This window comes from Labrus mixtus, chromosome 9 (genome assembly GCF_963584025.1).
Source record: "Labrus mixtus chromosome 9, fLabMix1.1, whole genome shotgun sequence".
Classification (NCBI taxonomy): domain Eukaryota; kingdom Metazoa; phylum Chordata; class Actinopteri; order Labriformes; family Labridae; genus Labrus; species Labrus mixtus.
Window position 1 is genome coordinate 12451211 of NC_083620.1, and position 15975 is coordinate 12467185.

General features: G+C 39.3%; 1 protein-coding gene across 1 annotated transcript in view; it reads right to left on the bottom strand.

Annotated features, from left to right (window-relative positions):
* Positions 1 to 15255, bottom strand: part of megf6 (multiple EGF like domains 6) — a 59361-nt gene extending 44106 nt beyond the window's left edge. Inside the window, 4 exon segments of the mRNA XM_061046282.1 lie at positions 12694 to 12798; positions 12953 to 13062; positions 13537 to 13671; positions 14992 to 15255. Of these exon segments, the coding sequence (XP_060902265.1) occupies positions 12694 to 12798; positions 12953 to 13062; positions 13537 to 13671; positions 14992 to 15080 (439 nt within the window). The 5' untranslated portion in view covers positions 15081 to 15255.
* Positions 15256 to 15975: the final 720 nt, after the last annotated feature.

Here is a 15975-nt window from a genome sequence, read left to right on the forward strand (position 1 = left end):
TGGTTGTTTTTGATACCACAAAGAGTCTTCAAGCAGAGTCCGAAAGGTCTATCAAGTGCTGTTAGGAATACTAAAGATCCTGAGAACTATAAAGACAGCTGAAGAGCTTTAAGGAACTTGTCACAGACAGGAAAGGAAACTTTAACAATGAGCTCAGTAGCAAATAAGATGAGACAAAAGTGGGATTGTTTTCAAGATGTCACACTCAAGATGGACAGCTAGCTTGGGAAAAGGGATGTAATCAATCATGGTCTTCAATGCTGGAAAGGTTTTTTTATTAGACTGACTGACTGATCAAGGTGTCATATAGGTCATGTCTTTCTTACTTCCTGCCCTTTTTCAGTGTTTATTCAAAGGGCTGTACATTTTGGACCACATGGTTGCATGCATCTACCACCTCACCACAGCATCTCGGATGTTTCCCATTTGTCCATTCAACACAGACATTGTGTTAATATATAATAGGGATTTTCAGAGACTATAGTTATGTTTGATTGCAGTCTTAGTGGGACACATTTTTTCACTTGCTGTGCACATATATTTCTGTCTTTTTAAGTTAATAAAATTGTATTTTATTTCATGCAGTGCAAGATAAATGACACGATGAAACTGGTTGCTGCTCTGCTTTTTGTGAGCAGAGACTTTCACCATGCAAATTCACATTCTTTAGAATGGAGTAGTACAGTTAACTACATACATAGCTGCAAAGACTTCAGTAAGCTATGTAGGAAGTGCAAGAAAGTGTATTTGCACACTCAAAGCGTAAGGGATAGCCATTGTAGTGTTCAAGTTAATCTGCACAGCTTTAAACGTCTACAAGTGAGTTTATATTACCAGATAGACCAGATATTCTGAAACAACACCAAATCACAGACATTTCTTGTTTCATATTTTTGACTCTCTCCATTAAAGCCTCTGTCAACTTCTACCCTCGACATCTGCGAAACTCATTCTGTTTGGTTCAACAATAGATACGATAGAAAATATTTTCCACTGAACGGATGAAACATGAAGCCATAGATTTATGGTTTAATGCTCAGCAGGTTCAGAGGACTACTTGGCATTAAACAGCACAGAAAGGACACCTTAGGGCAGGTTTAAAGACAAAGATGAAGCATGGTTTGAACGAAGAAAAATGTGTTCTGTGAAAGAAATGTGCATTGGAAAATTGGTTTGAAAGTTGGCCTGGATAGCATCCATGTCAATAGTTTATCATGGAATAATAAGAAACAGCATATACCACATGATCTTAGTTTCACAGTTTCAATCAAATTTATCACGGTAATGAACTGTATTATGAAACAATGGTCTCAGGAAAGAAGCGTTAGTTTTTTTCACACTTTTTATTATTACACAATTAATTAAATAAGATAGCATACATTTACTATAGTTGTTTCAAATTCACATTTTGTTTGGATGGTTTAGCTTATTTTATCAAACTTTGAAAGAATTTCCAACTCATTTTCTTAGTTTGAAAAAATGATTCAAAATACTTATTTCCGATTACTAAATTACCCACATACATTCATAGGAATTGACCTACTTGACCACTTGAAAGAGTTCTACCAGTTGACTTTCCTTTCACAAACTTGTTTTCCTGATAGTAACACTACATGGGCAAACCAATACAAGTTCAATGAGGATGAACTCCTCTAATCTGAGAGAGCGCCTTGGAATGTCACAGTGAGCCCTCAGAGCACATGGTCAATCACACAGACCATTAGCTCCGACCCGCTCAGCATTAACCTGGTAAACAACAGCGCCATAATGCTTTTGGAGAGACGAGGGAGTGCCTGTTCAGTGTGTGAGAACTTCCTTGCCATATGGAAGCCATTACGGCTCTAATGAGCTTCTTCCTCTAGCTATGCTAACTAAGGAGCTCTAGCATTGCCCAGCCTGCCCCCCTGTCAGGTCAGCTACCTTAAAGCATGTCATGATTCCTATATCCACACAGTTAATGGCCCACTATAGGAACGACAACAGGAAGGTGAGGTACAAGGGGCTTAAAGGAGAAATATGTAAGATATCTACTGAATTAAATCATGACCTTACTATATCATATATAGCGGGCAAGGGTACTGGTTCAGATATAACTGATTCTACCCAACCTGAAAAGCTCTGGCATTTTTCTAATAAACTCCATGAACAGAAATGTGCTTAATCCAGGATAAATATTGGAGATGCTTGTGAAAAATGGAGAGAAGTTAGAGCGCAGAACGTTTTCAAGACTAATGTAGAGATGGCTAAACACTGAAGCTTCTGTGTCTGCGACATGGTAACCCATGTGAGCATCGACTCACTGTTTGCTAACACACATGCAACTCAACTAAAACATTTCAGGACGTTTTCAGCTTTCTTTGTGTGTGAAGACAGCAATACAATAAGCTTACTGAGAGTATAAAAAAAAAGACATATTGTAGAACAGCTTTGGCTGACTTTGCATGTGAAACTTCTATCACAGTAGCTTGGATAAAACAATAAACCACCTGGTGTTTTAGGTCATCCCAGAGGGTAAGTATGGCCTAAAACCTCTGTGAACCTTTTCAGTATCCCAGCAAGAAAACTTATGACATTCCTTTTTTTTTTATAATTCCTTTGGTGGAAACAGATTTTTCTTTGACAAATGTCTAAACTGGACTCAAAGGGGGACTCGACGATTGAGAAAAGCTTGTCTCTGTTACTGGAAAGACTGATGCAATCTACCAGAAGCTGCAGTGGATTTTTAATCAGTTTTCCACAGCTGTTCCTTTCCATGTATCATTGCCTTTAGTCAATCTTTACATATTTAGTACAGTTATGGGTGTCTTTAAACAATGTCAGGGGTGAAGTATACTGATTACTATAAGATTGAGTTCATGTTACACCCAACCAGTCAACTTTAAAGGGATCTGTTCATCTATAAAGGCTTACACATGTCACAGTTTTAGTCAACCTTCTCAGTAACCTCTGATAAACAGACTAAGGCTGCACTCACACTAGGCAATCCGTACCGCACGCTTCACCCCTAAAGTCCAGTTAATTTGACTAGTGTGAGTGCTCTAGTCCATGCTCAAGCACGGTACACTTCCTTGGCACTGTACAGTTCATGCACAAGCACGGTGTACACCACTTGGGCAGCCTTCATTATCAAGAATTCCTGTAGTGTTATGACTGTATCTGACTAAAAATAAGCCACAAAGTCAATAAAGCAGCCATAACTTTTTCTGTGTTGTTCTTCGATGTGCGGCCACAGACTCTACCACACGTCCCTTTCATTTTTTTTGTAATTTTCGAGTCTGCCTGCACACTTCATAATTGCGTAAAGCCATGCATGTGTTGTATTAACAGGTTATGAACAAGAGGTAACCATGCTCAGGCCCAGTTAGTCCTGGAGCAGTGTTAGTGCAGGCCAGCAGGGGAATAGGTAGGGGGGGGACCATCGTGCTTCAGCACAGTACGGGACAACTTTGCCTAGTGTGAGTGCGCCCTTAGAGAGCTGCTGGCCAAAGCAAAGACCAGCCTGTTGAGAATCATGATGTCTGTTCTGCAAGTCTTTATGATAACAAAGAGCATCATTATAGCCACACTTCAAAATCTTCATTGCCACAGCCGCTTTAGCAACCAAAATTTGGTTAAAGACATCATTGGAAAGAGACCAAAAGTGCCTGCCATCATTGTGACCACATGGTTGCCATCATATCTTAAATCAAAACAGGCAGTTCGCTGCACACATTTCAAGTTATAATGTTCACTAAAGAGGCTGCAGATTAGGGTCTGGTATCCTTTGTTAAACCATGTTAAATCCAATACATTCAGGGGCATAAAACTATAACTACCCAACAAGAACAAATGCAAGAGCCCTTTGTCTCACTGCCAGATAAATACCAACAAAAACTAGATGTTTGATAGGCTCATGCATTTTCCTCAGAAAAAAATCTTATCATTAGCCTGGCACTCTGCAGGAACTTATACTGCATGGGGAGGATACATTTTGCACCTGGTATGTTAGTTAACTTAAGTGGAAGTGATCATTCCAGGCCTGTTGAAGTCATCACTGTTCTCTTAAGCTGTGAGAAAAACAACAGAAGTTACTGAGCCATCATCTTCTATGCTTTGTTTTTCATAACCTAAATGGATTAGCACAACTGGTCTACAGCTATGTATTTGTCTTTCTTTTCCCTTTTGGTGTACACACACCTTACATTTTGGTTGGATTGTTTTTTTAAAAAAATAATTAGTCTCAGAAATCTGGAAAAAGTACATGTAAAATGAACATAGAGTAGAATTTTCCCTCTGACCAAAAGAAACTCACATGTAGGGATGCATGATATTTCTGTCTCAAACATGTGACAACAGAGGAATAAAGAGGGTCAAACACTGGCTAAAAATGTATTAAGCACATCCGATATTTGATTTACAATTCCACCTGAGCACATTTCCAGATTCCACAGTTGTAGCCAATAAGCAAATATTCTGGATCCACATTTAAAAGCAGCTCCAATGGCGCTGCCAATAAATAACTTTTACTTAACAGAAAATGTCTATCATCCTGTATCACACCATAAGTTTCAGCAGCAGAGGGGTGTAGAAGTGTTACAGAGCTGTATGAATTGGAGCATGAGGAGGAAGTTTTTTGCAACATGTCCACTGAGACTTTCAAGGTTGATGCACAAATACACAACACCTGTCCAGTATATGTTCTTCACAGGGACAGGAACACAGACCTAATGCCCCAAGGAGTTTAAATTAAGAGCTCAACAGCTTTTTCTCAGGGTTTCACTTCCCCCTTTTTCTCTCTTTAAATGCTAACTAGTCTGTATCAGAGGAGCTGCTCCTGTTTATAGCCAGCCTTGCCTCTCTCAATCTATTATACCATTGCAGTAAGAGAACATGATGCTGTCTTAAAAACCACTGAATGTCATTTTAATGGTACCTGGTACCTGTCAAAAAGGACTGCTTTCTCCACTAGAAGCAAACACATATTCTCATTTTAACCTAAAGATTACAAACAAGTCAGCAGCAGAAGTGAGACCTATCAATAAACTGCAGTTGTTTAAAACATGACAACACAAGCATGTGTTCAGAGGTTTACATTCACTGACAAACACAGACACAGGTGTGTTTCATTTAAAAGGGAAAGAAAGCCGTCCTGTTGAGACATGAGCTCGCTGAATGAGATGAGATCTGAAGCCAAGGTCCCAGGGATTAAACACAAGAGTTCATGTGAAGAAAGACGATTCCCATGTGAGAAATCAGGATTTGTAGCAACTGCAACAACTGTAAGTCTTTCTGTGGAGTTTGAATCCTTGTGAGCACTGTTAACAGGACTTTTGTGGCTGAAAGGTTAGCAGTAAACACATAGTCATATGATTGCTTTTATAACATTTTAAATGACCCCTTAAAAACACGACAATATTACCTGTCAGAATTCAATCAGTACTGTCTTTGTATTTTGTCAACCTGCACCAAATATGGATGTATCTTTGTTTTTTTTGTTACATTTGAAAGTGGTTTGGGCCTTTTTATTTGTGTTTTGAATCTAAACGGTGCTTTTGTTTGTTTGAGTGTGATGTGTAGGAAAAGTTATCCATCTTAGACTAGCCTAGAGACTGGAAGTCGTTCATAGTTGGGGCTGCTGAGAGATACTTAACAGCAGCTCATACCGGATTTTAGAACAATAAACACTTCAACAGACAACAAACTTTCAAGCTTGTTAAACACTGAAAGTTCGCACAGACATGGACTATATGACCAGTTTATAGTTTAGAATTATCAGAGCAGTGAGGACGCATTGATTTGAGCAGATGCATGGTCAATGCTGCACACCCAAGGCATGTTGGGACTGCTTACATCAGACAGCATCAGTCTGCATTGTTGTTCACAAAATGAGTTACATTGGCACGGGTGATGAAATTACCTTTTTTTCTTGTCCCTCCACTTCTCTGCATGATGATGATCCCTTTACTCTCACTCATCACTCTCTCCCTATTTGATTAAGTCGAAACTCTGAAACACCTCAATGGGTGTCATAAGGGATACGTTCTGAGCTGCTGTGGATTATATCACTGTGCAGGAAAGTAACTAACATAGTAAACAGACAAAAAACTATCCCACATGTTGGTGTAATACATCCTTTGACTTCTAATTCAGCTTCTGTCTCTTAGGCCTTTAGTGCTCTCAGCCTTTACATTAATAAAACATAATGCAAGTTTGTGTAATGGTCTACTGATCAATTGTATTTTTGTGCCTTCCTTTTTAACAGAGGGTTAAATATTGATGGTTATTCTCACTGTTGTGATTAACCATCATACTAGCCACTGTCTTCGCTCTGCAACCGCGTCACAAAACTTGTTGCTGTTGTTATCTGTTCGCAAAGTGCGTCTTGAAATGGGGAAAATAAGTTTCAGGTACGCTGCTCCTGCGGCCTGGAATCTCCTGCAGGATGACCTGTGTCTGGGTGAGCTGGTCTCTTGAAATCTTTTTGAAAGTCGATTGAAGGTGAAAGGTGTTGGAGGAAGACGCTTCAGGTTGAAGAGGCTTTGACGAATGACTTTCTGCTCTGTGACTCAGAATCTGAATGAAGTTTCTCCTGGTTAAATACATTTTAAACACAAATAAAAACCATGTAGGCCCAACATGTGTTCACTTTCTCTTTTGATGTATAGCGTCATGGTGCTAATAAGTGTCTCACTTTGTGTAAGAATGCTGTAAATCTTTGTGGTAAATTAACTATGAATGAAACTCTCAGTTTAATGAGTGTTTCTCTCTTTTTGGTTGTTGTTTGTTAAGCTCTTGAAATGTGTTTGTGAAATTAGGCCGCTGCATAACGGAAAATAAACTTTATTAAGCATCAGAATGAGAGTGGACTATTAGTCTACCTGAGGATGCTACAAAAGCTGCTGTGGTATGTAACTAAAATCCTCCTTTACTGCATTTAAATGCAAGAATTTCCTAAAAGTGCTGATGTTGTTAACTGTCTCATTACATATCTTAAACCTCCAGTTCAACAGGATCCAGGTCTCAGCACTGTAACTCCTGTTTAAAGTTCCCTGAAGACAGCCAGACTCCTTTAGTGAAGACCAGATGGTTTCTTTCCTAACACAGTCATGTGCCTGCGCTCTCTTAATTTCATGCAGACCCTTGCACCAGTTTAACCAAATTCAAGCTTTAATAGAGTGAGACAGAGTGGCGTTCACAAGCAGCGGTAAATACAACCATTACAGAGCAGGCCCCGCTGGCTCGGCACATGCTTGGTCTGTGTCCAGGCTGTTTATTACCTCACATTGTCATCACCGTGGCCTTGGTGTCAGCGGCTGACACACATTTCTATCGACGGTGCCTTCTGTCTCGTATCAGAGATTGGAAGCAGGTGGCCGGCCTGCCCCCACAACACACAGTGGGCTCTACCAGCACAACTTGGCAGCAATACTAAAGAAAGTGATGTTCGAGAGGCAAAATCGTGTCGAGTGCTGAAAAGAGAGAGAGAGGGAGCAGAGCATGAGTTCTTGCTTGAACTTTGACTAGATCCAGACTTCTCTTTAATCGTGCTCTCAATGAACGTTCTTTCTTTACTGGAGGCGACTGTGCTGAAAGTTTTGGCTGATATGTTGTGCAAAAAGCCCCTCTCATCTTTTATCATTATGATTTATTGATCTGCATTGATTCAACTGTTTTAATAGTGATAGGGACAGTATTTTTGCCCCCCCCCCCCCCACACACACACACACACACACACACACACACACATTTATTCATAGTTTAGGCCTAGCACTGCATTAATTACTGCCTGAAGAAGAAACACGTTTCTTAAAAACCCTACAGTTAATGATTTCTGGTCACTTGGGTGCACATAAAAGAATCTATGAACAAAACAGTGATATCACATTTTAGGTTGTTATGATGAACTGTTTGTTTGGATATAAATCCAGCAAATATGCTTGTAAGTTGTAGCGCCTGATGTCAGAGTACGCTACCAAGTTAGCCTTGGTCAAAGCGCAGATCAGAGCACTTTGAAGGCATCTGAATATTTGTTGGTGTTTGAATGTTGTATCAAATCTTTGTCTCTTTATACCTATCTTGTCTTTCATTATAATGTGATGCAAGACAAATTTAAATTTTCAGTATCCATACTGCTTATTCTACCAATGGGTGACAGGTGCAGGGTATAACCTGGACAGGTTGCCAGTCAGTCACAGGGTTGACACATAATTGTATTTTCACACCTGTAAAGTATCAAACATTTTTTGGGTGAGCTGCATTTGTGAATGCAAACAGCGACACTTTCAACCCAACTTTATCCTGATTTGTTTTCCTTCCAGCTCCCTTGTCTGAACGCAGCAGGTATTATTAAGGTTATTTCACCCGAACAAGCATGCTAGGGTGATGACATCTAAATCACGCAACAGGTGCAATTGTTGTGCACATAGTGAAGCTGCTTCTTTTCTGCTTGCAAGTATGTTCTTCACCGATCATTTGTTAGTAATGTTTGTGCATCCAATCAAATGCCCCACCGTCACCTTGCAATGTGCAATATTCAGTTTCAGTTTGGTTCTGTTTTTGACTCCTGAACCTACTCAGACAAATATTTATCCCACTAGCTGCCTATAGGTATTTGGTACAGTATTAGCATAAATTCCGCATTCATATGATTGTAGGCCACACAATAAGCTACATCACACTGAAAAGCTGCTTTGCCAGCCTGAAGAGTGAAAAAAAAGTGTGAGGAATTGTGACCGAAAGAAACGGCTGAATAATTCTTTTGAGGAATCATTGAAAGACTGACTAATCTCTGCCATGAAACAGCCGCTTGCAAGCTCTGCCTCAGGCTTCAACAGAGATGCAGTGTGAAATCTAAAAGACAAGTTGATCTGCAGATGGACCAACACCCAAAAAAATCAATCAGCCAGGAAAGAAAAAAAAAAGAGACAGAGATGCCAAACACTTACACACTACCATACGACAGGGATTACATACAGTAGTATTAAAAACACATGGGGAAGGAGGAAACAGCACGTAATAAATCTGAGGAAGCCTTGTGAAACATCTTCATAACCAACCATCAGGTGCAGTGTCCTAAAACATAATACTCCAAGATAAATCCACAGAGGTCCACATTCCTACCTTTGTCGACCATATCTGTTTTTTGTCCATCTTCTAACATAATGTAGGACAGTAAGACTGTCATTGTGGAATGTTTAAGCTCACAAAGAGAATCTGATAATGAACAGTTTTCCCTTGTGACATTGGTTGGTCCGAGTGCACAGACAGAAAGGTATGATCCAGGTTCTCAGGATGAGATACAGATGTCTCCATCAGTGATGTAATGTAATGCTAGAATCAGCTGTACCGACATGAAATCCATAAGGCACAAGCAGGGAGCTTCCTGCACTTGCTGATAGTGAGCTAGGATTGCAAACAATCAGATTTATTTCAGTGGTTATTTGGTAAGAAAGAATCAAATTGAGATGCACTTGGGAGATGTTCTATAGTATTCTTTTATAGTTTGAAGCCAGATGTTGAGTTGTACTCCACTTGTTCCTCTTTAGTCCAGCTGGAGGCAGTAATGCACCTCTAAGTCAGTTAGCCAGTTAGCAGTCAACACCAAAAGAAGAGGAAGAACACTCCCCTTTTGTTCGTGCTTAGAGTGTGAGCCAGAGAGACACAGATGGGCTTGACTTTAAAATACAACAAACAGGAATAAAAACAAAATAGAACCATGATTAGCACTTAAAAAGGAAAACAGCCATAAGATTCAGCGCTTGTTACAGTTGCTTGTATACACATCAAGCAGTAGGAAATAATGTAAGATATAATATAATTATATACTGTATATACTATATATATATATATATATATATATATACACAAAACAATGAGTAAAAGCAATGCAGAGAATGGAAAAAGTTTTATGTTAAAAAATATATGTATGAGTGCCTTCTTCTATGAGATGCATTTGTTTTTTTGATCTGATGTTATTGTTTGTCATATTGTCACAAGTGCATTTAACTCAATATTTGTCTCTCAGTTTTTTCACATTAATTGATAGTATTTAGCCCCTTATCTCTTTTTTAAAGATTCTTTGGCCTTTTTGTGAGAGACAGGAAATGTTGGGAGGAGAGAGTGATGGGATGACCTGCAGTAAAGGTCGGATTTGAACCCGACATCCCTGCGACGAGGACTGCAGCCCCTGTACACGGGACATAATGACTATAGGCTACCTGGCACCGCCAGATTCTGTAAGCTCGGGAGCAGATTTTGATATCAGAAGAGTTCTGATTTCTGGTTGTAGAACGATATTGTTGTGGGAGCTGTTCAGAGATTGCATACTTCCCTGTTACAAGGTCTTTTACTCTTAAATTTTCACATTTCCTAACGCTAGTTTTCATTACTTGACTCTTTGTGTTCAAAAATGAAAAAAGAAACAACCTAACTAGATGCTATGGGGATGACTTTTTTCATCATGTCATCTTTTAGTGGATGACTTTTCTGCAATTCTGCAGGACACTTTTATTTATGTCATTATTTTAGCAGTCACGGAAGTAGCCCCAACATGTTTACTCCTAAATAAATAACACTGAAATACTATAAAGCCTGAGATAAAATTGTATTATGCTGGTGTTTTATTATGCTTAGCATCAGTTGCCTCTATGCAACAATAAAAGCGATGACGTAGTGTCTTAGTGGGAGCATTTAAAAATGTATGTAACAAAATGTCCTACTAAAAACTGCATTTGTTTGTGAGGAAACATAAAATGTATATTGATTCTTTAAAACACCTGAACCCCTGGGCTCAGACTCTTATAAAAGCGGATTATTGGTGCATATGATTCTGGACTGAGCTCTGGTTCAGTGAAGGCACCTGGCTGAACTAAGAACTTGGCAGACTCTTTCCTTTTATAATGATTCTGGCAGACAAGTGAGGAAATATCTGTCTCAGGAGATACAAGAAGGGAAAACACTTTACAAAAGGAGAGGAGCAAGAGAAATTCTCATGAGTAGACCTCACTGAGGAGAATCGAAGGACAGGATGTGCATGAGGAGAAAGAGAAAGCAGGAAGAATTTCAGATTACATCTCGTGTTTCTATCCGTTTCCAATCTGTAACTGTGATGTGTGAAAAACAAAGAGCCCATGTCAAAACAAACACACCTATAAACAACGACACGTTCCTGTGAAATGTCTAAGCAAGAGGAGGGACTGTTTAAGGCCCCTGGCAGGCAGGCCCCCTCTCGAGAGCCATGGAATCAAACAGGAAAGCCACTGCAGCGTGTGTGTTTGTGTGTTTGCGAACATGTGGGGGGTAGGAACCAAATATCCTCTGTTCTCCTCTCTGTCCCAGCAGGACTTTCCAAAACACTAACAAACATTGTGCTGTTTGCATGAGGTTTGACAGTAGAAAGAACAGACACTGACTGTAACAGGATAACACTTAGAGACAAGAGGAACAAGAAGCTTTTGTACAAGCTTACTGTAAATGTTTACCATTTAGAAATGACAGATCTTGGGTTACTGCTCTGAGTGTCAACACTGTTTAGTTTTGCTGTTTTTTTTTCCTTTTTGTTTAGTCCTAAAAGAAGTCCCTAAGTTCTTAATAAAGACTATTTGTATATTTTCTACTCTGGTTGGAAAGCTAAACTTTCATATATTTCATTTATGATTTTATAGAAATATAATTTGGTAGGCATAATTTAAAATAAGTATAATTAGGGTATTTACTCTTGCCTTAAAGAAGAGTGTTAGATGAGAACACCACCTTGATACCTGTTCAATAATGTAATTCTAGGGCCAGTTAGCTTAGCTTAGCTCATATAAACAAAAGGAAACAGAATGCTAGCTTTAGCCAAAGATAACAATATCCCTTACCAGCACCTCTTGAGCTCCCTAGCAAAGAACGAGTCAATACTCCCTAAAAATGTATTTTTACACTACGTGTTTGTATATTTTGACACATGACATATCCTGTCTTTGTTGGTGAGCTTTAGGTCTGTTAAGTGGGTTTCGTCACATTTCCACAGAGCTGGGCAAGCTGTTACCCTGTTTCTAGTCCTTTTGCTAAGCTAAGCTAAGAGTTTGCTAGCATTAGCTTTATAATTACCACAGTGCAAGCCCACATATTCCAATAAAGTTGACCCATTCCTTTAAGTGTCTTGTAACAACAAATTATGGAGTAAGCTAGTGTATTTAAGAAATATTTAACTATTCCTCAGTGAAATATCTTCCTATGTGACAGCCTTGTTCGAGGCTTGAACTACAGATACACTCATTAATATTCAGTATTAATAGAGTGGAGCGTTAGCTGGTTTAGCCACAGCACTCCAGGCACTAGCCTTCAAAGGAAATCATTCCTCCCTGCGAGCACGTCTTCTACCTTTAACTACCCAGAAACCCCCACAGAAAAGCCTCCTCCCATCAAAGCAGTCTGCTCCTGCAAAGTCAAAGCACAAGGTTTGAACTAGGCCTATTTAACATTTAACAACATGTTGTCCTCTGAAGGTGTATGTTCACTGACTCTACAAGGTGCACTGGGTTGCATTTGAAGGTATCATTTGTGCATGACTTTTGCATGCCCGGAAATGCCTTGAATACGATACATTAAGAGAACAAATTGACTCAGCTTGCACTGTTTACTCGACATTCAAGTCTGCAATGCAAGCAATGGCGTACACAGGTTTATAAGCATGACCATCTCCTTTATCATATAGGAATTAAAACTCACCATATTGGCACCGGGTCCCTTTAAAGCCCAGCGGACAATGACATATCTGGTCTCCAGTCTCTGCACATTGGCCTCCATTGAAACATGTATTGGCACCACACACTCCTGCAGAAACGACATATCATACACCACAATGCAACACTGAATGGTTCATGGAGTTCTCCGACTAATAGGAAGGCTTGCTACAGTCATGCCTATGCAATACACATTAAGTGATGTTTAAGTAATTGTACTAGCCCTAAGAAATGCCAATACTCACTATGCAGACAGCCTGACTCTTCACCCTTCTGAGTCCAGCCTGGGCAGCACTTAGAAATGGTGTGCATATCCATGCTGTATACCTGCCTGTACACTGTGTAGTATGTTGTCCTGCGGGGGAGAAACTGTGTTATAATGACATATTTTTTTTCCATTTGAGTTGTTTTCTGTCTTTCACATCAACGATTTAAAAACATGAACCTTACATATATTCTGCACTCAGCTGTAGCTGTGCTGATATTCAGTACAACAGCAATCTCTCATGTGATATCGTTTAATCGATATATCAAGGATTACAACATGGCCTAAATATATCTGCGCTATTCAAAAGGGTCTAAATATCCAAACCTCACTTCATCAGTCTTGTTATGGGTCCTTTTTAGTGTATTTAGAAGGATCCTTCTAGCTCCTGTGATTATAGAAGAGCATATAGCATGCAAAAAACAAAAAGGCACTTCTCCAGGACAAACCCTGAGACTAATGCATTTGAACAGTGTGAGTAAAACACTCTAAATTAGCCATCTAAATGCACTAATAGAATGGTCAGTAATGAAGCATGCGTTGTCAAAGCATTTTTGCTCTTACCTTCTCTCATAGCCCATACACCAACTGTGGCTGTTGCAGCCCTGTTTCCAGACTTTCACTATGCGGGTAAAAGCCTGGACACAAGGCTGACGGTTACCCAACATGGACAACTCCTGGTCAGCACAGACATTTGGCCTGTGCATGGAAAACACATAAATAACAAAAAGATGGACAGAAAGAATCTTAAACCTTGTTTGAGACAGCAATCAATCCAGTGAAGAACACTACAGAACAATATAGGCTATAAAGTAACAATGCCAAGCTTTTCAGTCCTTCATTTCCATTGCTGTATAATGAATGCTAAAGGTTCATGTGTTAAGAAGTTGGCTACAGGCGGTCTAATTCTCCTGCAGAGCTCATGTAGTTCAACATACATGTTCTACACATGTTCATGCTCATCACACACTGTCAAACAATTATGCATGATTAAGGTCCAGAAAAAAAAAATCATGTTTTAACACCTCCTATGGTATGCAATAAACCAGTGGTAAGCAATCTTGTTTTCTTGGGGGCCCTTCCTTTTAGAAGTACAAAAAGCTGAGTCCCCCCCAGAATCCACAGGAGTGATGCATTGCTTTCAAAAATGAACATGAATTTGAATAGTTTTCATTGATAAAATCAGATCAGAATATGCCTACACACTAGTTCTTACTGTAGCAAAAGACATGTGTATATATCTCCCAGTTATGTTTTAAAATGATTTCATAAAATACATGCAAATCTAATTTTGACAACTTCAAAGAAGACAGAGCCTCAAGTACCCTCCTGGAGGGACCCAGACCCCAGGTTGGGAACCAATGCAATAATTCCAAAGAAGAAATTACTTTTCCAATGATTGTTTGTGCATGCATGCAGGGTGTACACATTCATTAAAACAAAGAGGTTTTGGTTTTTTTCTGTACATGAATCTGTGTTGTCATTTCAGGTTTCCTATATTGGAGGTGTCCTGCTCCATAAATAAACCATCTGGCTTCAATACAGACCAGTCACAAGTTAATTAGGGGAAGTATTCTGCTCTTCTGGTAATGAGCACGATTCCTTTGCTCGAGTCCGGCCAGTTTATATACATTTAGAAACCCCTGGCAGAGTATGCCTACTACTGAAGCCACAAAACAAATCACATTCCACCGAAAGCGATTATGCAGAAGCACGTTATTGCAGTGCTATAAAACACATCCATCCTCAATGGGGATCGAAAGAGCGACTCCTAGTGGATATTTAACAGAGTAAACTACACAGTTTGCAGACAAAAGCAAACGTTTATCATTTGAAAAACCTGGGCTGTATCCTCGATCAAAGTCAAGAGGCAAAGTCAACGTTTTTAAGGCCGGTTGTTTCAGTTTTATTAATAGCACCCTATATATAGACCTATATAGTTTTACTTCTTAGGATAATTTACAAAAGTCAGATAAGAGGCAATTAAAAACACAAATTAAAATATAACACGTCACTTACATGCCAAGTTGAAGCTCCAAAGATGATGCCATGTGCAACGTGCTGAGAAATATCACACAGAAAATACTTTGGAACATAATTTCAGCCATAGACCCGGAGAGAAGTATTCAGTCGGCGCTGGGTCTGTGTCCATCAAATGAAGAGCATCCTGATATTTATGTAAAAGTCCAGCTTAAGACATGACAGAGAAGTTGAAGCTTTCCTTGTATTATGATCTGTCCAGATCAAGACGTTATTTACCGTACACTGAATAAGCAGAGTGCGGGCTTGTCTCACGTCAATCGCAGTCGAGTGACTCAGGGTTAACGCACCACCCACAGTCACTGAGGCCGCCCCCCCAAAAAAACCACGGCGTGAACGACTTTTAGATAGGCAAGTTACCCCTTTTATACCAAATAGACACATACTGCCATGACATAGGCTACTGTGTATTATAAAAACTCGCCCAAACTGTTCTTATATCACTTAACCGTATTCAGAATTCAACTCTGTCCCCATTGACAATGAAAAACGAGAAGTTTAAGCGAATAAGAAATGTAATAAAACCCTTTGAGTAAAATGCAGCTCATATAGGCACTAGTACTACACTGACAAATAGATCTTAGGACATGGAAGTAGTCAATTTTATTGCATATACTACATTGCTTTTGTATAGATCTAAACGGATACATTTCCAACGTGCATAATTAATTCTAGGAAATTTTCAATAACGAATAATTTAACCCCAAAAAATATAGTAGATTGAAACCACATTAGATATTTCCATCATAACATTGAAGAGCCACAGCTGCAACAAAAAAAAAAGGGGGCAAAAAACGATGAGTTGTATGCAATTGTAAGTAACTCTCAGGAACAGTAACTCAAAGACCTACATTGTAAATATTTAGTAGCCTTCAGAGAAGCCTATGAGATGCAATCAAAGTTAAATAATTAGACATCATTTTGCAAATTCATAGTTCTGTATGTTCTGAAATGTATTTTTCG